General features: G+C 45.2%; 2 protein-coding genes across 2 annotated transcripts; both read right to left on the minus strand.

Annotated features, from left to right (window-relative positions):
* Window positions 1-24,913: 24,913 nt before the first annotated feature.
* LOC145800656 (putative mitochondrial protein AtMg00860) lies at window positions 24,914-25,757 on the minus strand. The gene is made up of 2 exons (XM_082890374.1): window positions 25,641-25,757; window positions 24,914-25,234 (listed from the first exon to the last, which is right to left on the minus strand). The coding sequence occupies exons 1-2, from the start codon at window positions 25,755-25,757 to the stop codon at window positions 24,914-24,916; spliced, it is 438 nt and encodes a 145-aa protein (XP_082746500.1).
* A 108-nt stretch (window positions 25,758-25,865) lies between these two features.
* On the minus strand, window positions 25,866-26,766 carry LOC145800657 (uncharacterized). Its single transcript, XM_082890375.1, has 2 exons — window positions 26,546-26,766; window positions 25,866-26,283 (listed from the first exon to the last, which is right to left on the minus strand). The coding sequence occupies exons 1-2, from the start codon at window positions 26,764-26,766 to the stop codon at window positions 25,866-25,868; spliced, it is 639 nt and encodes a 212-aa protein (XP_082746501.1).
* Between the last annotated feature and the right edge of the window lie 145 nt (window positions 26,767-26,911).

Genomic DNA, 26,911 nt, shown 5'->3' on the forward strand with positions numbered 1-26,911 from the left:
TTCCCACACTCCGACCTTTTCTCCCATTTTCCACCCTCTCGGGGTTGACTTTTCAGTTGACTTTTGGCATTTTTGCTCGTTTTACACATTTTTGGCCATTTTCGCACTCTTTCTGAGATGGCTGACGACATTCCACAGGATGGGAGTCCTCCAGAGATGGACATGGACCCCAAGGTCGAGCTCCTACCTCTTCGCGTCCGACCATTTGATCCGGTGACCTACCGGCCGGCGATACATGTGCTCTCTCCTGATAGCCTTCGCCACTTCCAGAGCTATGCACGAGGCGCGCCACTAGAGCTTCTACTGCGCGAGCCAGAGTCACATCAGTCTTACGGCGCCGCTGAGATATATTCTTCCTCTATTTCATTTTCTACAATGTAGAACACATAACTGCGATAGTCGATTCTATTCTTTAACTGCTTAACTCAAACACACTGATACATCACATGCTGTAGTTCACTATGAGCACACCCACACCCGATATTTGTTTAAATCTGAACTCATGAACACACACTGCATTTTCAACTGAACAATTCAAACATACTGATACATCATATGTTGTAGTTCACTGTGAACACACCCACACCCAATATTTGTGTAAACTCGGACACATGCACGCACACTGCATTTTTATCAACTCCGAGCGCATTCAACATTGTATTTCTAACACTGCTTCGCAACTGTTTGTCTTGAACACAGGGAGATTCCCATGCCTTCTGGGGGTATGGGAACACTGCCACCCGAGGCTGGTACATGGAGCTACCCGATGCGGTCCGTCATATTGCCGACCAGGTCGGCTTTGGCACCTTCTGCATGGGACTCTCGCCCCTCACTGCGAGTAGGCCCCTTCTTGCTGCTCTGGTGGAGAGGTGATGGGACACCACCGACTCCTTCCACCTTTCTGCCACCGGGGAGATGACGATGACTCCCTTTGACTTCTCCATGCTCACAGGCATCGAAGTAAGGGGTGATCCGATCCCCTTTGATACAGATATGGACGAGTGGGATGCCGCTCAGGTGTATTTGCTCGACACTCAGCCACATTTTGCTCGGGCAGGATTCGTGAGGTACTCATGGTTCGAGGATCACTTCCGGATCCAGGCGCCTACTACTCGGGAGGAGGAGGAGCATATGCCCATGGCTTCATCATGTTCGTGCTGGGGACCACACTCTTCGCCGATTGGGCGAACACTGTCGCCCTCTACTTGCTGAGCGCATTAGTGGACGTGGCACGGATCCGCCGCTACGACTGGGGTGGCGCGGGCTTGGCCACTTTTTACGGATGTATAAGCTCATCCTCTCGCCTCAGCAGGCAGTTGCTTGGAGGCTACTAGCGAGCTTGGGAGGTACATGTTCCCTTTTCTGTCTTTTTAATTCTGTTTTCCATTATCTGTACATCACACACACTGCGCGCACGTAATCTGCTTTATACTGACTGTACACTGCACACACTGCACACTATGTACACTGTATACTGCTTTATTGGATAAGCATACTCATATCTGCTCTGTTGCATTCTGTAGTTGTGGGTGTATGCCTACTTTCCTAGGCTCGCCCCAGTGCCGGATGAGGAGATGCCCCTCGGTGTTCCATTTTCTCACTGCTTCGATGTGAGATGCGAGCGGAGGCCACAGGAGTCCTTCATATTCTTCCGTCGCTACTTTGACACCATCACCGCAGTCGAGGTATGTCAAACATTTCAGTTTATTTAAGCTTCACTTTATTTTGTACTCTCAATAACAGTAGATAACAAACTGTGTTTTTTATGCAGATCACCTAGCAGTCTTGGGCCCCGTTGCCTGACGCAGTTCGGGAGCGGTATGCCGGTGCTCGAGAGACTACCCGTTTCAGAGTTCTGCTAGAGGGCCCAGTCTATCACGCTTGGTACTTGGGTGAGCGCTTCTTGCGGCAGACCCTTAGCTTACCGGAGCAGGTAGTCCCGAGGCCGCCTCCCACCCATATGAGGCATACTGAGAGGTATACCTTTGAGGAGATGATGGATTACACCATCGGCTGGGACTCTGAGGGCTTTAGAGACGAAGGTGACTATGCCGAGTACATCCAAGCTTATATCATGCGGCCTTTGACTGGTGCTCGTCGAGCAGAGCGAGAGAGGCCAGCAGCGCTAGCAGCGGGGGCACCGAGGGCACCACCAGCCCGGGGCAGGAGTGGGTCCCGAAGGGGGCAGGGAGCTGGATGGCCAGAGCTGCCCACGACAATCACATGCCGAGGACAAGGTGGGGAGACTTATCAGATTCCCTTCGTTCCTCCTTCGGCTGATTATGAGCTTGTCGGAGTCTATGGCTCGACCCCGGTATGTACTACTACACTTTGCATTCTGTATAGTCATTTCAATTCATTTGATATCCCGCAGAATACTAATGACTTTAACACTTTTGCAAGCTTCCGTCGAGTACACTCGCTAGTCCCTGGAGTTGACAGCCTCGGCGGTAGGGATGCTACAGCGGTGCATCGACTTATTGACCATCTACAATATCCCATTAAGTTCTTTTAACCGCAGTCTCAAACTCTGCATGATCAGCTTCATACATAATTTGATGTATCACACTATCAACATGGCACTTGATGCACAGCACTCACGGCACTGATACACTGTAACCCACATGCTATTCACAGCGTTGCTCACGGCATTCATACACTGTACTCATACACTGCATCCTGTATTGATATACTGCTCACAGCATTCATACACTGTTTTGCATAGCATGACTGATGCATTTGCTATTCGTACTTTCCAGGCCCTATTCCAGATTTCGGCTACGGGAGGCGCTCCAGCTGGACCATCTGTTCCTGCTCGAGGAGGAGGGGGAGCCAGGCGGGGGATGACTATCCATGGTCGAGGCAGACACAGGCGCACCCGTGCTGAGAGCAGTTCACGAGAGCCCTCCCCTGATGATTCTAATGAGGAGGCGGCGGCGTCCCAGGGTGAGGCCGGAGACAGCTCAAACTCTGACTACGGAGATGGCGGTGGTGATCCTGGACCCTCGCCCAGGAAGAGGACCAGGACCGACTTCCGCACTTGAGACCACTGATGTTGATCCAGACTTTCTGCTGCTTTTCTTCTTTTTTTTTGTTCTGTTCAGACACTTTGTCGCTTTTCTCCTCTTTTTGTTTTGCTTTATTTTTCTTTTTACTGGTAGTTTGAGCACATTGTACTGCCTCAGGCAGGTTTTACTTTCTCAAAACTATGTACTTTTGCAAAAGACATGATGAAATGAAACAGCTGTTTTGTTCAAAAAGTGTTACATTTGGTACATTTCATGCATCGCATCGCATCGCATTACATAGCAATGTAAATGAGATTTGAACTTTTGAACGTTAAGAATTTGCATCGTAATAATCAGGTAGTGAACCGAGTAACGACAAAAACAACTCGATAAACAAAACAAAGGACTAGATAAGCTAACCGAGTGTAAATACAACTCGATAAGCAAAGCAAAGACTTAAAGAATGTGAAATACAACTTGATAAGCAAATGTACAACAACTCGATAAACAAATTGCAGTAACAAATTGCAGTAACAGGCGCAACTTCGCAAAATCATCACTGAAAGGCATTGGAAGTGGAATCAGTTACAAGTTCTCAGCATGTTCCATACACAATCAGCTCAAGGAACAAGAAAGAAGGCCATCAGCCAAAGGGAAAGCCCACCGGCCATGAGAAATGGCCATCGGCCACAACTTTTAGCCGATCGGCCAAAAGGGATAGTCAGTCGGCACTAATTTTGGCAGATCGGCCAAAAATGGCAAGCACCTCCAGGATGTTGACACCTGTCTTCCACTCACCACCTTATCCTCTACAAAAGCCTCAGCTTCGTAGTTTTCCTCATTTCAACACTGTTTTACATCAAAATGGAGGCATTTCTCATCCAAAATCTCACAACCTAGATTGCCACCTTAGATGGCTTGGAAAAGTTGAACTTCCGAGGTTTTGGCATTAATGCACTATTCACGCTGAGTCGCACTCCGCTACACCTTCCATTTCTCCATGCCGCGACAAGGTTTTGGAACTCGATAACGCACGTCTTTAGTTTTGGCAGGCAAGAGATGTGTCCTACCTTTGAAGACTTCCAAGCTTTGATGGAATCCGAGCGCAACAAAGAAGTCTTGCCCCAGATTCGCTTCGGCCACGCCCAAACCTTAGGACGAATGTGTGGGCTCACTATGCACAACGCTCGGTCATTGATTTGTGACGGAGTGCTGGACATTCCGAGTTTGATTCGTCGGTTTTCTGATGCCGGTGACCGTGGTGACCATCATTGGCAGGGCTTTCGGCGACATGTGCTTTGCTTGTGCATGCTGTCCTATTTCTTGCTTGCCCCAGGCTCGAGAGGGTTTAGCGCTCGTTTGGTCGAAGTTACCCAAGGCTTAAAAGAGGGCAAGAGCTGCATTGCCATGACACTAGCCGAGACATTGACGGGCTTGGACGCTTTCTATCGCTGGGAGATGACTAGATTCGCAGGGAGTTCACTACTGCTACAGGTAATGTTTCCCGCCCTATCTCACATATATATTGCTCACATCACTCGGCCCTCGGGGTCGATTTTTCTCTCAACACCCTTTTCTTCACTTTTCTCTCATCGTACATCTCTTTATTCTTTAATCTCTCATTATTCATCCCTCTCCAGGTGTGGTTGATGGATAAGTTGCAGGTTGTGCACTCATGCCCAGCGTATTCAGCTCGCGGCTATTTCTTTCGACAATGTCTGGTCGATGCCCTTGATGAGGGATGGTGGTTTGACTGGATGTGCAGTTTGTCCGCAGACCATATTGCTTAGCATTGTCCTTAGCTCAATCTACTGGTAATGAGCTACAGCATGTCCCGGCAGACCGGGATTCAGTTGATTGGCCTGACACACTGCGTGTTCTACTTTCCTTTCCGGTTCAAGCGCCAGTTCAGCCATGATCAGATTTGCCCGGCAGAGGGGATAGAGTACCCAGCTGCATTTCTGGTCCGAGGCGCACAGCTAGCTCTGCATGTCGCGGCATGGATGATGAGAGAGCTTCTAGCCCCCGGTCCCACTTTCAATTACACCCTTTTTGATGAGTGCATAGATTGGCTCAATGAAGAGGCACAGATAGGGCCCACTTTGGCATCAGAGGCTTCGACCAGCTCTGGGAGGGGACGAGGGAACACCTGACTATGCCCCGGATTTATTTGCTTTAATCAGTACTTTCAAGTTTTCTTTATGAATATAATGAAAAGCAACTTCAATTTTGTATGCAAGAGCAGGAGAACTCTGTATTGAAATCAATAAAATTAAAAGTTGTGGGTACTAAAAAATTTTCGTTCGGTCCAAAAATGGTCTAAGTTGTAAAAAGATTAATTTGAGCAAAATCAACTTTTATTAAAACTTGTCAAAACCATTTTTGATATGGATCAGAACTGAACACGCCTAAGATTTGTCATTGAGATGTACAACCCCGGACTCCAGCAACTGGAAAGTTGCCCCTAGTCTGAATAGCACCACACCGGAGATCACAACCGAACTCTTGAATGTTGAATAGACAAAGATGACCGAGATGATCAAATGGACAAAGTTGATCGGGGAAGTGATTATGGCTGGACTTCAGGACGAAGTTGCCTACGTATCCCAAATATGGGAATTAAGTCTTACGTAGTTCGGCTCAGGTTCACTCGTGTATTAACCCTCACCTTTTACGCTCTGACTTTTGCCAAGGCCACCCTTTGTGGGTTTTCAACCTTGCGAGCTCAGTTTTTATAATTTCAAATTTTCTGTGCTCTAACTTTTGCCTAGGTCGCCCTTTCGGGTTTTCAGCCTAGCGAGCCTCTCAGGGAAAATATTTCTTCAACTTGTCCATGTTGATCGGTTGGGAGAACTCTAGGCCATCTAGGTCCATTAGAACGACAGCTCCACCCGACCAAATAGACTTAATGATGTAGGGACCAGTCCAATTGGGTCTGAACTTGCCCCTGGGGTCGTAGATGGGAGCTCGGTTGTCTTTGAGCACCAAATCTCCTTCCTTCAAATTCTTGGACTTAACTTTCTTGTTGAAAGCCCTGGCAATTCGTCGTTGATAACCTTGAACATGGTACAGTGCTTTCAACCTTCTCTCATCAAAGAGCATGAGTTCCTCGAATCTGCTCTGCTGCCAATCTGCCTCAGCTATCTGATACTCAGCCAGTACTCGTAATGACGGAACTTCAATTTCGATAGGTAGAACAGCCTCCATCCCATAAACCAATGAATACGGAGTCACTCCAGTAGAAGTTCTAATTGACGTCCGGTAACCCCACAGAGCAAATGGCAGTTTATCTGGCCAGTCCCGGTAGGTTTCCACCATCTTCTGTAAAATACGTTTGATGTTCTTGTTGGCAGCCTCAACTGCTCCGTTGGTCTGCGGCCGATATATGGGTGACTTATGAAAAGCCACGTTGTATTTTTCCAACAAGTCAATCACTTCCTTCTTGAAGTGGGAACCGTTATCTAAAATAATCTCGTTCGGGACCCCATAGCGACAGATGATGTTGTTCCTGATAAACTTCACAACATGTGAAGCCTTCAACACCGCATAAGATTGGGCCTCAACCCACTTTGTAAAATAGTCTATCGCGACTAGAATGAACTCATGCCCATTAGACCCCTTCGGAGTGACAGCCCCAATCACATCGATTCCCCAAACCAAAAATGGCCATGGCGAAGTCATATTGTACAGCTTCGACGGCGGGATGTTCATGCGGTTTGCATGGATCTGACATTTGTGGCATCGCCGAACAAAGCCGATACAATCCTCCTCTATGGTGGACCAATAGTAACCCTGTCTGAGGATTTTCTGGGCCAGCATCACCCTGCTCATGTGCGCTTCGCACTCTCCCCCATAGATGGCCTCCATTAGGCGCTTCGACTCTTCAGCCTCAACACACAGCTTATGCATTCCCAGATAACCTCCCTTATACAGTTTACCTCCGCAGATGATGAACTGAGCAGCCATTCTTCTGATTGCCCTTTTATCATTGGCACTTGCCCCTAGTGGAAATGCTTCTTTCTCCAAGAAGTTCCAGACATCGTAATACTAGGGGTTCTCATCTTGAACCTCTTCTATGGCAGTAATCAGCTCGTAAGCTGGCACAAATTTCTGGTCAATGATGATCAGACGCATCCGGACTCCAAAAGGGATGTCTATTATAGAGGATAGAGTTGCTAGTGAATCTGCGAATCTGTTGTTCTCTCTTAGTAGATGAGCGAAGTTCAGCTTCTCAAACTAAGGAATCAGCAAGTCCATGGTCTAGTGGTAGATTCTCATCTTTTCTTCTTTGACTTTCCAATCTCCTTTTGCTTGAAATACAACAAGGTCGAGTCCCCGATGACGTCCAACCATTTTGCCCTTGGTTCCAGAGCTGCTTCTAGTCCAGCAATACACGCTTCATACTGTGCCTCATTGTTCAAGACTTTGAACCAAAGTTTGTATGCTAGAGGAATACGGGAATTGTCGGGTGCTATCAGCAACACCCCTATCCAATACCCGTACTGGTTTGATGCTCCGTCAAAGTACATCGTCCAAAATTCTTCTTCGACATACAGAATGGCCTCGTCTGGGAATAGGTACTCAACTGTTTCATCCCCTTCAACTAGGTGATCGGCTAGGAACTCCGTTACCGCTCTCCCTTTTACTAACTTGCGCGTTACGTACTTCAGATCAAATTCGAAAAGCAGAAGCAACCAACGAGCTAGCCTACCCGTAAGTGTCGGTTTCTCAAAGAGATATTTGATGGGATCTAATCTTGAAACCAACATTACAGAGTGAGCTAACAGGTAATGTCGCAGCTTCCTGGTAGCCCATACCAAGGCCAGACAAGCCTTCTCCAGCGGAGTGTAGCGAGTCTCGTATTCCAGCATCTTCTTGCTCAGGTAATAGATAGCTCTCTCCACTTTGTCCTCAGATTCTTGTGCAAGCATGCAGCCCATTGTAGTTTCAGTTACTGAAAGGTACAAAATCAACAGTTTCCCCTGCTCAGGCGGTGACAACACGGGTGGATTCTGTAAGTATTGCTTGATCTATTCAAAAGCAGCTTGGCATCAGCCGTCCCATTGGAACTTTGTTCCTTTCTTCAGGAGGCCAAAGAGTGGTTCACAAGTCAAGGTTAATTTAGAAATAAACCGTCTTATGAATTGCACTTTACCCAGAAAGCCTCGCACCTCCTTTTCAGTCCTCGGTGGTGGCATTTCTCAGATGGCCTTGATTTTGGAAGGGTCGACTTCGATACCTCTCTATGTAATCAAGAACCCCAGCATTTTCCCTGCTGTAACACCAAACGTACATTTCTGAGGATTCAGCCGCAACCGAAATTCCCTGATCCTTTGGAAAAACTTTTGCAAGGCGGTGTAGTGGCCCTCTCTTTCTTTGGACTTGACAATCATGTCGTCTACGTACACCTCAACCTCCTTATAGATCATGTCGTGCAATATTGTGGTCACGGCCCATTGATATGTAGCCCCAGCATTCTTTAGCCCAAATGGCATCACCCTATAATAGTAAGTCCCCCACGGGGTAGTAAAAGCAGTCTTCTCCCGATCTTCGGGTGCCATCACAATCTGGTTGTAGCCTGAAAAGCCATCCATAAATGAGAGCAATGCATGCCCCGCTGTGAAGTCCACTAACTCATCGATATGCGACAGAGGAAAGTCGTCCTTCAGACTGGCCTTGTTCAAATCTCTGAAATCCACGCATACTCGAATCTTGCCATCCTTCTTCGGCACCGGAACTATGTTGGCCAACCAAGTTGGGTACTCAGATACCAGTAGGAACCCTGCGTCGATTTGCTTGGTGACCTCTTCTTTGATCTTGATGGCCCAGTCGGGGCGGATCCTTCTGAGCTTCTGTTTGACAGGTCGGGCCTCTGGTTCAAGAGGGATCCGGTGCTGTACAATCTCAGGATCAATTCCAGGCATGTCTTCGTAGGACCACACAAAAACATCTTTGAAATCTTTTAATAAGCGACTAAGCGCTCGCGCTCCTCCGAAGACAACGTGGACCCGATCTGTACCAGCCGCGGGTCCTTCTTAATACCAACATTAACTGCAGCGATTTCATCAACCAAGGGTTTAACGAATCTCTCTTGCTCTTGATCAATTAATCGTTGTAAAACCGGAGGAATTTCTTCCTCGTCGTTTTTATCAAAATTCTGAAAGTCTTGATTAATATAATAAATCAAAGGCACAGAAAAATACTCAAAAGCCACAGCCACTTCATTCTCCTTAACCACTTCCAAGTCGCCTGATTCCTCTGTTACAACAAACTCAAAGGAAAAAGAAAAAGACGACCTAGACAGGATTGTGGCATCCGGGTTGTCACCCCCAGGAATACCGGACTCAGACTCAGATGAGCTAGAACCTGATTCTGACCCTACAGACTCGGTAGAATTAGATTTTGGCTCACTACCTGACCCGGTGCTGCTCGATAAGAATCCCTCCTCGTATTGCCGAGGAGGGTGCGATGGACGCATCCAAAATGTTTGCAGATGGGCTCGCAACTGCTTCATTTCCAATCATGGACATTAAGAGATCATCCCCCAAGCACTGATGTACGATCGGAGGATCTAATAGTAGACAAGCCAGTGCTACCCCCATTTCAAACTCTGTGCTCTCGGAATCCACTTCCTTACACTCCTCAACCTCAGCTGATGGGTCTATCTGCTTCTCGACGACATCATCCCCAGACAATTGTAAATCGAAAAAGATCTCAAAACCTGGCAAGCGTCTCTTCTCAGCATTCAACCGTGGCTCTGGGAAGCCGCAGAATGGAAAGTCTTGCCCCTTCCGAACAAAGCGTCCGTTCAAGGTACCCTAAATAGGTTGGTGCATCAACTTAAAATGCTTCCTTGCCTGCTTAGCTCTAGCTCTCCCAACCATCCCTTTGTCTTTCCTCACCCAGTCCTCTTTGGTAGGAAGATAACCCAAACCAAAGGTATGTAGGTTGTGCGGCACTTAGGCTGATACTGCAATGCCCTTCCAGCCACTCTTTCCTAATCCCATCCCAGGGATATGCTGGAGCTTGTTCATGAGGTATATTGACTGAGCGCTAACATACAACCCTTCATCAACAACTAAGATGTTCTGTATGACTCGGGCCTCGGCTAGGGAAAAACCTGATAGGAATACATCTTGCGTGCCATGCTCGATTTCCAAAACCGATGTAGACACTTCTAGCGGCGGATGGATTGACGAATTCCCAAAAACTATAGCCACGCCCTTCCCGTGAGAGTATTTCAACATCTGATGCAGTGTGGAAGAGACTGCCTTTACCTAGTGCAGCCACGACCGCCCTAGGAGTAGATTGAAGGTTGCGGGAACGTCCAAGACATGGAAGTCAATCTCGTGTTGTTCTGGACTAACCTGAGTCTGGATTTTCACAGTCCCCATCACCTCTCTGCTTGTATTGTCATATGCCCTTATCACTTGGGTTGTTGGTACAAAGTCCGCAGGCTTCAACCCGATTGCATATGTCATCCTCGACGGGCACACGTTAATGGCGGATCCCGTGTCGACAAGAACCACCGGTACCCACTTGTCTCTGCACTCCATAGAGATGTAGAGCGGTTTGTTATGGTTTGCGCCCTCAGGAGGCAATTCCTTGTCAAAAAAGGTCAATGTCGGGGAAGCTCCTCCCGGAAAACCAATCCTACTAGTTGTTCAGGCATGGTGTCTATTGAAAGTTTGGCCTTGTCCATTGCTGATAGGACAGCTTGTTTATGAACACGTGAAGCCATAAGCAGCCCTAGATGGAGATGTCTGCCTGTATCTTCTTCAACTGTTTCAGCATAGCCTCCTCTTCGAGTAGCTTTTCTTTCTGCTTGTCTGCCTCCCTGTCCTTCCCGGACGCCTCTAGTTGATCTAGGTGTGGGGGTTTGAAATGCCGCCCACTCCTAGTCATGTGTTCAACTTCACCAATGTACCAGGTATCATTCGGCTGGTTACTCCCCCAGTCCTCATCTGTGTGGGCCAGACATAGATCGTTATCTTCCCACCACATGCCATCGGCAGCCGATAGACACCTGTCCGGCTCTGTCACAACTATTCCGGTGCCCACAGCACCTTCTGTTCCCGTGCCTGCAGCATGCTCTGCTCCTGTGCACACAGCATGTTCTGTCCCCACAGGGGCTTTGGCCTTTCTGACCCTCTCAGAATCTTCGATCCTTTCCCGCTCAAACTGCTTCAGCGCAGCTCGCTGTTCAACATCTCCTATCTTCAAATTGCCCAGATCCCGAGCGAAATTCTTAATGCCGGCGCTCTTCGGCGATGCATCTAGATTCCTGGCCCTTCCGGCCACAGTTGATGTCCCTGTTCCTGACGAACCCTGTTCTAGCTGAGGTTGTTCAAAAACATCCGGTTGGTCGTCAAGCCACCCAGTAGACTCCGCTGCCCTATCCGAATCAAACCAGTTGACGGTCACGTCTCCCGAGTCTTGTTCATTGAAGAATTGAAGGTTTGCGATGTCCTCCTCCAGATCTGCTAAGTCATCTAGCCCCTGATCGAGTCCATCCTCCCGGACTACACAAATCCCTGCCTCTACTGGCAATTCCACATTCGGCCTAGCCTGGCCTGCTGATGTAATGTAACCGCTCGGGTTACACATGAAGCTTGCAGACTTCTCAGGATCTATATTTGCATTCTCGTCTACCTCCGCAATTGACCCACTTTTATCTTCAACAGCTACTACCACCATTTCAGGTTGGGTTTGGGAGATGTCCAACACGCACAAGTCAGTGCTGTCAGGAATGAACACCTCCGGCTTAGGTAGGTGAGAAGGGGTGATATATATACTAGGGTCGTATGGCACAACCCCAGTTTGGATCATATTGATGCGTTTGGGAGGTGGAGCTTGGTTATGTGGTGATAGAGGGTTGGTTGTGACATTCGGTGTCTCCGGAGGCACGATCACCCTATTGTCGACGAGATCCTGAATCTCGTGACGCAATCTATAGCACTAGTCGGTGTCATGACCATGCTGCTGGTGAAACGCACAGTACTTCGTCGGGTTATGGGAGAGGGGAAGTTTTTCTGGCAATGGTCGCGACTTTAGGGGCTTCAAGTGCCCTTTTCTGATTAAAACCCCCAAAGCTTTGGACAAGGAGTAGAGTGAAGGTTCTTTGGCCTTTGGGTGCGTATCTGGCTGTTTGCGAGCTACTACCGGATGCACCGGTGAATGGCGAAGCTGCAAGGGCTCTTAGGGTATTGGTGGTGGTAACCATACTCACATCTGAAGATCTAGCAGTAGCAGCACTGCTCGTGCCTGCATTCATACTGCGGTTGAATGTTCTCTTGGGCTGTTCTCTCTCATTATCAATGAGGCCTAACTTCATAGTGTCTTCAATCTGCACCCCTATCTCATGTAAATCTGCAAAGGTGTGGAGGGGGAGAACGATCATCTTCTGCATAAGCTTGGGCTGGAGGTTACGCACAACCATCCGAATCTAATCTTTGTCAACAGGCTTGATGGTCATCATCAAGGCCTTGGCCCTCCATCGGGTCACAAAATCAGAGAAGCTCTCCTTCGGTTCTTGTCTGGTGGTCTCGAGATCACGAGTTGTGACCTCGATCTGTGTATTGTAGGAGTATTGAGCTATGAAGGCCTCGACCATCTCCTCCCAGTTTCTCTTGACGGAATCTTCCAATTTTGCATACCAGATGGCCGCTACACCTAACAAGGTCCGGCCAAACAAAGAAAGCTTTTGCAATCTGGATAGGCCCATCGGCCTCAGTATATCTAAAAACAACCGCAGATGCACCATAGGATCCCCAAACCCGTCAAAGCGGTCGATGTATGGCATTTTGAACCGATCTGGCAGTGTCACGGCCGAGTCGGTATACCCATCCTCTATATTTGGAATGGACTTCACACCCTGGGATTTCTTGAACAGCTTTTCAAGCTTGCTCACTTTTAACGCTGTGGGGTCTACCTCAAACTCAAAGGGAGAATCTGGTAGGTTGGTAGGTGTTTTGGATAGCTGAGGTAGAATCGGGGGTGGAGGTGGCCCCGTTGGGATGTCTGTATCCTCCTGGACATTCTGGACATTCGTTGTCTCCCCGGGTATTGGGACTCTTGGTGGGAGAGGAGCTTGGTGTGAAGCAGATGCTCCGATTTGCTGTTGTAGCCTGGCAATTAACTCTGCCGGTTGAGCCATGACCTCAGCCTGTTGTTTGGCAAATTCTGCGTGACAAACAACGTCCTACTGCATAGTTTTCATACTTTCTTGGAGTTGACGCATCATTTCCTCCATTCCTGCTATACTGCCCTGATCTCATTGAACTGCCGGTATATCTGCCTCTGCAGTAGACTCGAAAATCTCAACCTGACTGCTCAAGGACCACTAATCTGGGAACCGCAGTACCGATACACTGTGCCTCACTAACCTCCGTCTAGCAACCGGGGATAAAGAGTAGAACACTGGTTGTCCGTCTATCAGATCCTCAGATCGATAGAGTCTGCGACCTCTAGTCCAGAGTGCTTGGGGAATATTTGCTTGGTCGGAAGCAGTTGTGCTAAACCACCTTGCAGAAAGATAAATAAAGCATAATAAGGAAATAATGAACAGAAAAACGGGCAGCATAACAGCTTAAATAAAGACAACACACAGTTGGCAAATATAAACTAAATGGACTGTTCTCAACCATTGATCATTGTTTCCAAACCACTAACCCAAATCTGAATCTGATACCCGCGGATATAACCGATTTTCAAAACACTGATGCTGATGCCCGCAGGCCTGATACCCAAACTTGCAGACTGATATGTGCATACCTGTAGAGGCCAACTGTAAAAGCACATAACAAGCAAGTGAGAGTCAAAACACCCCTATGTTGGGGTAGGGTTTCCCTGTCCTATTGTCAGGAGCTAGGGTTTCACTACGTACACAGCGGTTTCAAACAACCTATAATCGGGTAAGCAACCTGTCCTAGTTTGGAATAGTCACTACGGATTCCGATGTGCACTAGGTCGAATGGTCAAAGAGGGTGCCCCAGTTAAAACCAGGGTTTGTGTTCCCATCGTGGCAAAGCCCGTAACCGGTCAGCCTTATGGCATGCTTCTCAAAGCGAGCCTCCGACAAACCGTTCAGGAATAGGAGATGGCAAACACGGTGTCCTAGGCGCACCAATGCAAATGCAATGCAAAGAGACACATAAGCGTAATCAAAACAAGATATCATGAGTTCGAGTCAAGTTCTCTAAATCCCCAGCAGAGTCGCCAGAAATTGTAGACGCGCCCCGAGGGCTTCATGCTACAGTTCAGACTCAAATGTCACGGTTCTGAATCTAATCCCGCAAAGTGCAATGCGAGACCGATAAATCACCAAAGAGTCCAAATCCGGCAAATCGTTTTGGAAAACTAATTTTTAATAAAGAAGTGCCAAACATGGACTGCTTTTCCAGATACAGAGTCGCCACCTAAATGTTTTATTTTGGGGAATTTAGGAAACCCTGACTCGTTGCCTAAGGCCACGTGTCCGTCATCACCAAAGTTGCCTTCGGCTCTTGAACTTGGGTACGATTGGGGAAGGTCATCTATGAGCACCCCCTCTCACCCGATCAAAGATCAGCCACTACTAAACATGATACTTTGTTTTTGAAAACACATGTGTTCTTATTCCGGTTATTAGCCTAGAATTACTATGTGATGCACACAACACACAAGTATAGACTAGATCGCCTAAATTGGAACAAAACATTTCATGTTTGTTTATTTGAAAATGGTTTGATGGTGCTACTCGCAAGTAAGCTAAGACATAGATTTGCCACCCTCGAGTGGGCTTAGAAAAATATGATTTTGCCACTCTCGAGTGGGCTTAAAACACACATTTTGATGAATTGTTTCAATTCAAGTAATCTAACCTTCACCCACAGGCATTCAGGCAGTTATATCATATAAGTAGTTAGCCCATGGCAAGCATGCTGTCATGTTAACATTCACACTCATGCAAGATGCTAAAGCATAAAAGCTTACCTAGTACTCCGAGCCAAAACAAGAAACTAGTTAGAAATCATGCATGATCCTAGTTCATGTTAAGATGGCTAATGCAACACATGCAAAATGCAACTAGAATAGGCTCGGCTAATCTAAGAATGGCATGTGAAATGCAACAACTCGACGCACATATTCAAGTTGGAATAGAAATACAATGCAGTTAGTATGATGCGCCGAGCCCGGTGCGTGCAATACGAATGAATGTATGCAAACATGCTAACATAAGTATGCTAATTGAAACATGACCTAAAACTAACCATCAAAAGCAGGTAAGTAAAAGGGAGAAAAACGCGAGGTTGGAAGACATTCACACACGCACGCACACTTATTACAAAATTCGCCCTATCGACGGAGGGTTCGAAAGAATAATACAAACCGAATAATAAATCAACTATCCTAGCTAATTAATTATTACAAACTCTTAATTAATTAACAAATTAATTATAAAACAATATAAGTATGAAACTAAAGAGGCCGCCGCAGCTCCGCCTCGGAATGGTTGACTGATGCATGCTCGATCGCCTCGCTCGGAAACCCGTTGCCATGCCGCATGTTGCCTCTGCTTGCACTGTTTTGCATCTCCGAAAATTGTGAAAATCCTTAGGATGCTTCTGAAACACTCCCTGAGCACTGTGGGAGGTCACCGATCAAAAGATGGAGTCACCGGCCATGGGAAAATGGTCATCGACCAAAAGTGGAGCTCTCAGCGACATTAAGTTAGCCGGCACTGAAGATGGCCGACCGGCCATCCCTTCCTGCAGAATGCTGCTTTTGATGCAGTAGAGGACAGACAGTGCATGGCAGGGCGTTTACAAGACAATGTGTGCACGACCACCCTCCCTATCATACTATGAACTCAAGGGAGTATAGCTCCCTACCCTCGGACCACCAATCACGCATTTCAATGCATGATGGCCAAAGGGGCCAAGTGTGCAATTCACTATGGAATGAATGCACAAAAACACATGAATGCCTCACACTCTATCATGTTGGATCAAGAGCGTTGGTGACTAAGGATTGAGGGACGTTTCGTCACTTCAAGTACGAACATTCCTCGTTCCTCATGTTTGGTTTGACACCCCAAACCAAACACAATGCAATGCATGCATGCCAAATACAATGCAACATGGAAAAGCAATGTTATGCAACCTAAGCATGCCAAATGCAATAAGACTCAAGTATACATACAAGACTAAGGTAGCAAGCATGCCAAATGCAATGCAACCTAAGCATGCAAGTTAAGCTAATGTAACATGGGCACGCCAAGTATGCAATAATGTTATGTAATGCAATTAGCTAAATATCATGCGATATACCAAACATGCAAACATGATACAATACAAGCATGCAAATATCATGAAAGCAAACATGCTTAATGGACTTAAACTGAAATGGGCAGACCTCAGCCATGCCAAAACAGTGGCCATAGTACCAAAATCAAGGCACCAAAAGGGCAAAACACACATGCGCATATAAAGGCCCATAAGCTAGGCAACAATGCACAATCCTTAAGCGTGAACAAGGCATGGTAAATATCAGAATGTGGCAATGCAATAAGCTCTGAAATGATGTCAAGAATGATACCAAATCACACATGTAGCACAAACATAGCATTCATGAAGCTCAAAGCATTAAGGTGAGCAAAGGGATTGCACCAAGTCTACAAGAATCAAGCCCCAAAGGGGCAAGATGGCCTAAAATAGTCCCAAGGCAGGTCAATGCAAGATTAGAACATGTATGGAATAAGGCCAAAACATGCCAAAAGATAGGCACAAAACAAAGGGGCATGCAAGGCTACAAAGGATGTATTACACTACACCTATCACAATCGAACATGGCATGAATTATGCAATGAAAAACAGAGTTATAATATGTCAAAATAAGCCCCCAAACCCAATGAGATGGCATCCCAAAGACCTAATCATGAAGACATACACAATGACCCAATCTTAAGGCACAAAACAACAACTCTTCAAACATTAAAGGAGTCACAAGTGCAAGCATAGGAGCATACTATATGGACTGAAGTAACATGACAAGTGATGCCAAATCCCTGAAATGGTCGAAATAAAGCATGCTAATGACTTGAACACTCAAAGCTAACAAGCTAGATTGCATGGCGGTTATATAAAGCATGGCATATGTGACCCAAGCAACCAAAATCAGACCTCAAGCATGGTAAAACAAAGCTAAAAGTTTCTCAAAGTTAAGCCAAAACATGTAAGCATGGTGGCCTAAACACAAGGTGCATGTTAAGGCAAATGAGGGGATTGCAAAGCAAGTATATGAAGCATGTAAGAGCCAACTAAACCCACCCAAAACAGAGTCATGCATGCTAAAACAACCCCAAAAACCCACTGAAATGAGGTCAACATAGGCTAGAAAGACATGCTCAAATATGAAGCATACAAGACTAGTTTGCAAAATTTACACTACAAGTGTATAGACCATGCATGGAATGACCAAGATGGGCAAAAACAGTGATATATCACAGCAAAATAACCACAGATACCAGCTAAGACAAGGCCAACATGAACTTAACAAAGGTGCTCACATATAAGGCAAATATGACAAGTATTGAAGACAACAAGGAGAGGGGATGGCCCTCTCCTTCTTAGGACCTCAAAACACCATCCCCACCGCTAAAATCTCTCTAGATTTCAGTGGTGAGAAGGCCAATACAAGGTGGTCCCAGAGCTCACAAAAAAGACACAAAAATGAGGCCAAACAAGGCCTAAGAGGGGGTAAACGACCCCAAACACAAAAGTGATATTAAACAAAGATCAAAAGCATGTAAAAACAGAACTTTTTTCAGTTGGACACTAAGCTTAAAACAGTATGCAAGTATTGCTAAAAACTTAAGCAAAAATGGGGAATAAAAGAGTAGTTTCTCACTCTTGAAGAACACTTCAAGAGCACCAACTCCAGCACCTCCTTTGATCAAAACCAACTCAAAAACTCTAAAAACAACTCCTTAGCACCTCAGTAACTAAGGGATAGTGTACCACTAGGTGCTTTAGTGCAAAAATATGAACAAAACACCCTTTAGAACACTATTACACACAAATATATAGAGAGAGAAGGAGATATAAAGAGAGGGTGATATATCTCTCATATATCAGATTGATCAATCTATGGAAAGGGAGGGGAGGCCCTCCTCTTATAGGAAATCCAATTCCAAGCTTCCAAGGGAAGCTAAGTGTAAGGATGAAATCCCTCCATACACGTGTATGGAGGGCAGAGTCTATGCTCACCAGTTGGTACAACTGGCATGCACAATGCCTGAAAAAGGCAAAAAGGCCTCGGCTAGAAAATGTGGCCGATTGACCAAAACAAAGGCCGACCGACCAAATAAAGTGCCGATTGACCAATACATTTGGCCGGTGGCAAGAAAACATGGCCGGTGGGTTGAGGGATGGCCAACAAGCCACTTCCTACCCTTAGGTGCAAAAACCACAAGTCCTTGGTCCTCAACCAAGCACAAAACAGTCAAGTTGAGAGATCCTAAGGCAAGGCGCGTAGCCGAGACTTCCGAGAACTCAAAACGAGCACAAACATGGATGATCATCGAGTGTTCAAACGATGATGTCCAAGTCTTGAGGACGGTCAAAAATGGGGTGTCTACAGCCACTGGTGAAGGGTGTCGGCCATGGATGATGCAGTGCCGGCCATTGATGATGCTTTCTAGCCACAAATGATCCCCTGCCGGCCAACAATGACAAAACTCAGATTTTTCCATATCTTTACCTCCAGCTGTGTCCCATACTACTACAGATATTTTTGGACTGATATTTTTGGCCAAAGCTCTTGTATATTGCTGTATATGAGCCATTTCCTCTCATATTCAAGGGTTGGAAAGTTTGGGGAGCCTCTCTCTCTAAAGTCTCTCTCTCTCTCTCTCTAGAATTTTGAATAGCAAAAATTCCAGCCCCTCCCTCTAGAAGCCTCTCTCTCATCTTGTTTTGAGCCTTAAGCTTAGAATCCTCTACACTTTTGCAAAGAGACCCTTGATCAAACTTAACCACCATTGGGCTGAGGTTCTTTGAGGATCATTTGGAGCTCCTAAGGTGGTTTTAGCTCAAAATTTGGACCTGTTTTGCGGGTGTGCTTCAAGGGTAAGAACTCTCTCCCTTTTAGCTTATTTTGCATGCTTGCTTCACCATCCTTTTTCCATTGTTTTGGACTATTTTGGGGCTGGTTTTGAACTATTAGAAACTCTATTTTTGAGGCATAAAAATGGTGGCTTAAGCCTTGTTTGGCTAGGGGGTGTTTCCTCCATTTTGCTCTTTGGCTTGTAGGGCCTTTTGAGCTATCTTTCAAGCTTTTCAAACAACTTCCTTTTGGCCTTAAAACCACTGAATTCAATGGTGGAAAGGTAGTTTTGAGGCCCAAAATGGGTAGGGGTGGTCCCCCCCTCCTCTTCTCTTGTTTGCATGTGTTGGTGGCCCTCCAAAAGAGCATGTGTTTCTACTTCTTAGAGGCTTTGTTTAGGCTCATTTTTGTGACTTTTTAGACCTTCCATAACTCTATTTTTGGCCGTCTTGGTCACCTCTTGCATGCTTCTTATACTTGTAGTGTAATCCTACTTGTAGCCTTGTAAAGTGACATGTCTTTATGCCTTGAATTGGCTCCATCTCAGCATGTTTTTAGCCATTATTTGCCATGTTATAACTCTATTTTGGGTGGGTTTGATTGCCTCTTGCATGCTTCACACCCTTGTAGTGCAATATTCCTTATAGCCTTAACATGCATCATGCTTCATGCCTCCCATTCTAGCTTGTTTTGGCTACACTTTATCATGTTTCTAGCATTGTTTTGGCCTGCCTTAGGACTATTTTGAGTAATCTTGGTCCTTCAGGGCTTGCTTGATATGGCTATGGTGCAAGTACCTTAGCTAGTCTTGAGTTTTGAGCACCGTAGTATGCTATGTTTGTGATGATTGCATGTTTGGGCATCGTTTAACATGTTATTTCAGAGCGTATACAAGTGTCATGTTCTTACTTCTTTCATTCCTTGAGAGCTTTTGAGAGTTGTGTTTAATGCCTAGCTTGCGAGCCAATGCATGAGCATGTTATTGTAACTTTTGGTGCTTCATTTCCAGCAGGATTTTGCCACTGTTTTGGCATGCATGGGGTCTGTTTGGTGTTGGTTTAGTCCATCAAGCACTGCTTTGCATGATTCTAGTGTTGTGTCCTTCACTAGCTCTTAATGCTTAAATGTTCTAGTATGTTGTGCATGAGTGTTTGCACGTTAGAGTCTTGCATTTCATGCCAAGATTAGCATGTTGTTTGCATGTTATGTTGCTTGCTTTGCATTGTGTTCAATCAGATGTTGTGTTGAACACAAGGTGGATTAGTTCATTTCATACTTGAAGTGATGAAGTGAGCCAATCTCTCTTGGTCTCCATTGCCTTTGATCTCTCATGATAAGCAGATGGTCTAAGTGTCTTGTTTGTCATACATTTATTGAATTTGTACATGTTGGATCTTTGGCCATCATGCATTGAGATGCTTGATTGATGGTTTTGGATCCAACGGTGCCTCTCCCTTGATGTTTTGAAGTGATATGAAGGGGTATGGTACATACATGTCCTTGGGAGACCCTCTCTTTCCTCTTTTTTGAGCTCTGTTGCAGAATGGAGTTTCAGTACATCAGTGGCCGGCAGTGCCTTATTGATGGCCGGCACCTCTTCATCCGTGGCCAGCACTACACATCCTTGGCCGGTAGGAGGGTCAGCAGTCACCATTCATGGCCGACAGGCCATTGGTGCATTCCCCAGAAATGATTTGGTAAGGTTCAGCAGTAAATTTTTGAAGACACCCTGCAGACAAAGCCTCAAGAGAGCAAATCGGAAGGCTTTTCGGGGCGAGAAACCGAATGCGTGCATGCATCTTCAAACAGAGCTAGAGCAGCTTAGTTTAAAGCTTTATTTGTTAATTAGCTTGAATTTGTAATTTGATTAATTTGTTAATTAGTTAAATGTTATAATAATTAAGTACCTTAGTTTAGCTATTTCTTTATTGGTTTGTAATAATTAGTCTAATTAGCTTAATTAGATTAGTTGATTAGCTTAGCTTAGATTAGCTTAGCTTATTCATTCGGACCCTCCTTCGCGAGGGCAATGTTATAATACGTGTGCGTGTGTGTGTGAATGTCTTCCAACCCCATGTCTTTCTCCCTTTTACTTAACCGCTTTTGATGGTTAGATTAGGGCATGTTTTATTTAGCATACCTTATGCTTGCATGTTTGCATCCATTCATTTGTCTTGCATGCACCGGGCTCAGCGCATCATTCAAACTGCATCGTATTTCAATACTTACTTGAATACATGTTTCAAAGCATGTTATCGAGTGTTGCATTCATATGCCATCTTAGATAGCCGGGCCTACTTAGTTACATTTTGCATGTGTTGTATTAGGCATTGTTGACATAGCTAGGATCATGCATTGATTACTAACTAGCTTTTGTTTTGGCTCGGAGTACACTGTGAATGTTTATGCTTTAACATCCTTGCATGTGTGTAAGTGACTGCCATGAGGCTAACTGCTTAAGTGTTTAACTGCATGAATGCCTGTGGATGAAGGCTTCATTGCTTGAATTGGAACAATTCATCAAAATGTGCGTTTTAAGCCCACTTTGCAGAGTGACAAAATCATATTGTTTTCTAAGCCCACTTGAGGGTGGCAAATCCGCGTCTTAGCCTACTTGCGAGTAGCACTTTCAAACCATTTTCGAAAAACAAACATGAGATGTTTTGTTCCAATTCTTGCGATTGAGTCTATACTTGTATGCTGTGCGCATCACATAGTAAGTTAGCCAATAAACCGGAATAAGAACGCATGTGTTTTTAAAAACAACATATCATGATTAGTAGAGACCGATCCTTTGATCGGGCGAGCGGGGGTGCTCATTTCATGACCTTCCCCCCTCGTACCCAAGTTCCCGAGCCGAGGCAACTTTGGTGATGACGGACACGTGGCCTTAGGCACGAGTCAAGGTTTCCTAAATTTTTCCAAAATAAAATATTTAGGTGGCGACTCTGAAATCTGGCAAAGCAGTCCATGTTTGGCGCTTTTAATTAAAATCAATTTTCCAAAACGATTTGCCAGATTTGGGCTCTTTGGTGATTTATCAGTCTCACATTGCACTTTGTGAGATTAGATTCAGAACCGTGACAGGAGTCCGAACTGTAGTAGCTAAGAACCCAATTCGCGCCCTCGCGTACGGAGCGAGTTCCGGGTGGTCTACAGTTTCTGGCGACTCCACTGGGGATTTAGAGAACTTGACTCGAACATCATGATATGTTGTTTTGTTTACACTTATGTATTTCTTTACATTGCATTTGCATAGGTACGCCTAAGTCACAGTGTTTGCCATCTGCTATTCCTGAAGGTTTGCCGGAGGCTTGCTTGGAAAAGTGTACCGTAAGGCTGACCGATTACGGGCTCTGCCATGATGGGAACACAAACCTCGATTTTTACCGAGGCACCCTTTTCGACCATTTGACCTAGTTGCATATCGGAATCCTTAGAGACTGTTCCAAATAAGGACAGGTTGCTTACCCGAATGTAGGTTGTTTGAAACCGCTGAGTGCGTAGTGAAACCCTAGCTCCTGAGAAAATAGGACAGGGAAACTCTACCCCACCATAGGAGTGTTTTGGCTCTTACTTGCTTGATATGTACTGTTAGGGTGTGTCTCTACAGGATGTATGTATCAGTTGCTAGTCTGAGTATTGACCTGAGGGTACCAGTATACAGGCAGAATTTTGGGGCAAAATTCAGTAGAGAGCGCAGTCATTCAGCTATTCCAGTGAAATCAGGCTGAGATACTGTCTGTTTTCTTCTTTTGCAAGGTAGTCTTGGAAACATAGCTTCAGAAAGCTCTGATATCCCCCGAGTACATTGGACTTGTGTTGATAGACTTTGTCAGGTCAGAGATTCAGTTCAGAGACAACTAGTGTTTCCTTCGCCAGTGGTAAGGCAAAGAACGGCCAGACAGGGCTCACTGGTTCAACTAATTCGTCAGTCACCAGTCACATCACCTTTGTTCAAACTCAGCAGACCGTGATGGCACAGAGAGCAGAAGAAGTTGTGGCCATAATAGCGGCATTAAACTAGGGACTCGCCATGCAGGATGAGACTAATGCTGAAATGCAATGCCCATCTGGGGCACTTTGTGAGATTAGATTCAGAACCGTGACAAGAGTCCAAACTGTAGTAGCTAAGAACCCAATTCGTGCCCTCGCATGCGGAGCGAGTTCCGAGCGGTCTACAGTTGTGAATCATAGCTAAAGCAGGTGGTAGGGCTAATTTGTAAGCCACATTACCAATCATTTCAGTGATCTCGTATGGTCCCACAAATCTAGGTGCCAACTTTTCCTTCTTTCCGAACCGCATGGCAAGACCTTCAAAAATACAAAATCTCCAACATTCAATTCAACCCCCTTATGTTTTCTATTAGCGTAACTCTTCTGATGACTCTGTTCAATCTTAATACATTCTCAAATAATGTTCACCTTCTCTGTGGTCTCTCTCACCAACTCTGGCCTTAACAACAGTGCATCTCCTACCTCTATCCAACAAGCAAGTGATCGACACGGCCTCTCATACAAAGCCTTAAAAGGTGTGATCCCGACACTTGAGTGATAGCTGTTATTATAAGTAAACTCCACCAATGGCAAATGTTCTTCCCAACTACCACCAATATCAAGGACACAAGCTCTCAACATAGCCTCCAATATCTAATTTACCTGCTCAGTTTGCCCATCCGTTTGAGGATGATAAGCCATGCTCAGGTCTAACCTAGCACCCAAAGTATGCTGAAAACTCTTCCAAAACTCCACCACAAACAACGGATCACGATCCAAAACTATAGAAACTAGCACGCCATGAAGTCACACCACCTCCCTAATATATAGCCTAGCCAATTTATCTGTAGTTCGGTGAACATTGATAAGAATAAAATGAGAAGACTTGGTGAGTCGATCCACTATCACCCAAATAGATTCATTACCTCGCTTAGACCGTGACAATCCATCCACGAAGTCTATAGAGATGTATTCTCATTTCCAAGTAGAAAACTCGAGAGGCTGTAAAAGTCCAAACGGTGGTTGGTGTTCTCCCTTGATCTGTTGACACATATAACATCGAGAAACATACTCTCATATGTCTTTCTTCATACCTTTCCCCCTCAAAACGTCCTCTTCAGGTTATGACACATCTTAGTCCTAGGGTGAATGGTGTATCAGGACCTATGGGCATCATCCATAATCTCTTTCCTCAATTAAAAAATGTTAGGTACACACAACCTACCCCTGCATCGCAATCCTCCCCCCCTCCCCCCCCCCCCCCGAGTCCACAAACCAATCAGTAGGACAATTATCGATCAAATCCACTACAAGGTCATCGAGCTTGCTGACAAGGAGCCCATCTAAATACCGCATCAGACGAACTTTACCCACTAACGTCAGCTGCACAGTCAAACTACCAATGTATGCCCTCTCTACTCTCTCTATTGGTTGAACATCATGCATCGAAACTAACTCCAAGGACTTCCATTCCTAAATCATCAAAGAAGCTATAATCCCATGTTGTCAACTAAGTGCATCTACGACCACATTTCCTTTCCCTGGGTGGTAAAGGATCTCGAAATCATAACTGTTAATGAATTCAACCCACCTCTGTTGCCTTATATTCAATTCTTTTTGAGAAAAAAGATATTTGAGGCTCTTGTGATCTGTGTATAACTCAAAGCGCTCCCCAAACAAGTAGTGTCAACACACTTTCAATGCAAAAAAAAAAAAAAAAAAAAAAAAAAAAAAAAAACTACTGCCAACTCTAAGTCATGAGCAGGGTATCGTCTCTCATGAGGTTTTAACTGTCGTGAGGCATAAGATACAACCTTCTAATGTTAGATCAACACATATCCCAAACCAGTTCCACTCGTATCAGTAAACACTACTAACTTTTCCCCATGTACTGGTATAGTTAACATCGGAGCTATAGTCAAACATTGCTTTAACTCTTGGAAAGCTCTCTCACAATCATCTATCCATAAAAACTTCACATTCTTTCTAGTCAACTTGGTCATGGGTGCTACAATAGTAGGAAACTTCTCTATAAATCTCCTGTAATAACCGGCTAATCCTAAAAAACTCCTCACCTTTAAAGGGTTTGTGGGCTGCTTCCATTCTTTGATCGCAACAACTTTCTCAGGATCTACCGCTATTCCCTGATTGGACACAACATGTCCCAAAAATGGAACTTCTTTTCTCCCAAAAGTGACACTTACTGAACTTAGCATATAACTGTTGCTCCCTCAAAGTCTGTAACACGACTTTCAGGTGTTCTCTGTGCTCTTCCTCATTCTTAGAACATACCAAGATATCATCTATGAAGATAATCACAAACTTATCTAGATACGGTTGAAAAATTCTATTCATCAAGTCCATGAAATATGCAAGAAATTCATACAACCCATACCAAGTCCGAAAAGCAGTAAGCGGTATACTTTCCTCTGACACACCTATCTGATTGTAACCCGTTCTGAGATCAAACTAAGAGAACACGGATGCCCCCTTCAACTGATCAAACAAGTCATCAATTCTAGGTAACGGATATTTGTTCTTAATAGTCACCTTGTTCAGCTCTCTGTAATCTATGCACTTGTGAAGAGTACCATCTTTCTTGAAGACAATGATCATGGGTGCTCCCCACAGAGAGTTACTTGAACATATGAACCCTTTCTGAAGCATCTCTTCTAGCTACTTTTTCATCTCCACAAGCTCTTTAGACGCCATTCTGTATGCTGCCTTAGAAATCGGTGCAGTTCTCAGCACTAAGTTAATGCGAAATTCTACTACTCATCGAGGTGGAAGTGTAGGTATCTCCTGAAATACATCATCAAACTCACGTACCACATCTACCTCACTAATATCTTGCTTAGGAATTTCTACCGAGCATAGAAAACTTGTCATCACTGACTCTCCTCTATTGCTATAAGTGTAGGTAAGCCGTGGCATACCGGGAATATCTATATTTACAGTCCTCTCAGCACAATCTAGAGTCACACAGTGATTTCGCAGCCAATCCATACCCAAAATAATTACAAACCCCTCAAACCCAAACACAATTAGGTTCACATACAAGACTTTGCCTACAAAGTCAATCTCAAAATCTTCACACATCTCATAAAGAGCAACTGCCCCTCCTAAAGAGGTCTCAACACAAATAGGTCTAGACAATGAGGTAGTTACAAGGTGTTCTCTTTCTACAAACTGTCTAGATATGAAAGAATGAGAGGCACTAGTATCAAAAAGAACTCTAATAGGTTCCTAAAAAAGATTAAAGGTACCTTGTACTTTGTCATTTCTTGGCATCACTGCAAATGACCTTACTGGAACTACCTAACTCTATCGCGCCTGCTGTTTTTTAGGGCAATCCTTGACTACATGTCCCAACTACTGACGCCCAGAACACTTCCTATTGATCGGTTGAGGTACTACTGCTCTAATGGGTGGAGGGGTCCCTCCAATTGAGGTACAGAAGGATGATAACCCATCTGTGGCACCTACTGCCGCTGTCCTTGATAACCCTGTGGCCATGGACCACCCTGTCTCTGATAATAGTCTCCCTAGGGCTAGAAATTTCCCTAAGGCCTGAAATTACCCGGAGGTCTAAAATTTCCCTAACTACCCTGTTGTTGTGGCCTCTGAAACTGCTGACCCCTATGTCTTTGATCGTAGGGTTGGTATATGTTCCCATCACGCTACTGGAAATGACTCCCTCTAGAAGTCTCTCCGACCCTGGCCTTCCCTTCCTCAAATTGTTTCTTCTTTTCTTCATACTTCAGTGCGAAGTCAAGAACTCTATCAAACAGTTTAGCATCAAAAGGAATAAGGGACTTAGA

This window comes from Camellia sinensis, chromosome 10 (assembly GCF_055761805.1).
Source record: "Camellia sinensis isolate YWXY chromosome 10, ASM5576180v1, whole genome shotgun sequence".
Lineage (NCBI taxonomy): Eukaryota > Viridiplantae > Streptophyta > Magnoliopsida > Ericales > Theaceae > Camellia > Camellia sinensis.

Coding starts and splice junctions, on each gene's coding strand:
- LOC145800656 (XM_082890374.1), bottom strand. CDS start 25,757: ATGCTTCAGAAAGGGTTCATATGTTCAAGTAACTCTCTGTGGGGAGCA. Junction 25,235..25,640: donor ATTACAGAGAGCTGAACAAG/GTGACTATTAAG, acceptor GTGTCCAATCAG/GGAATAGCGGTAGATCCTGA.
- LOC145800657 (XM_082890375.1), bottom strand. CDS start 26,766: ATGGGAACATATACCAACCCTACGATCAAAGACATAGGGGTCAGCAGT. Junction 26,284..26,545: donor AGATGGGTTATCATCCTTCT/GTACCTCAATTG, acceptor TTTCATATCTAG/ACAGTTTGTAGAAAGAGAAC.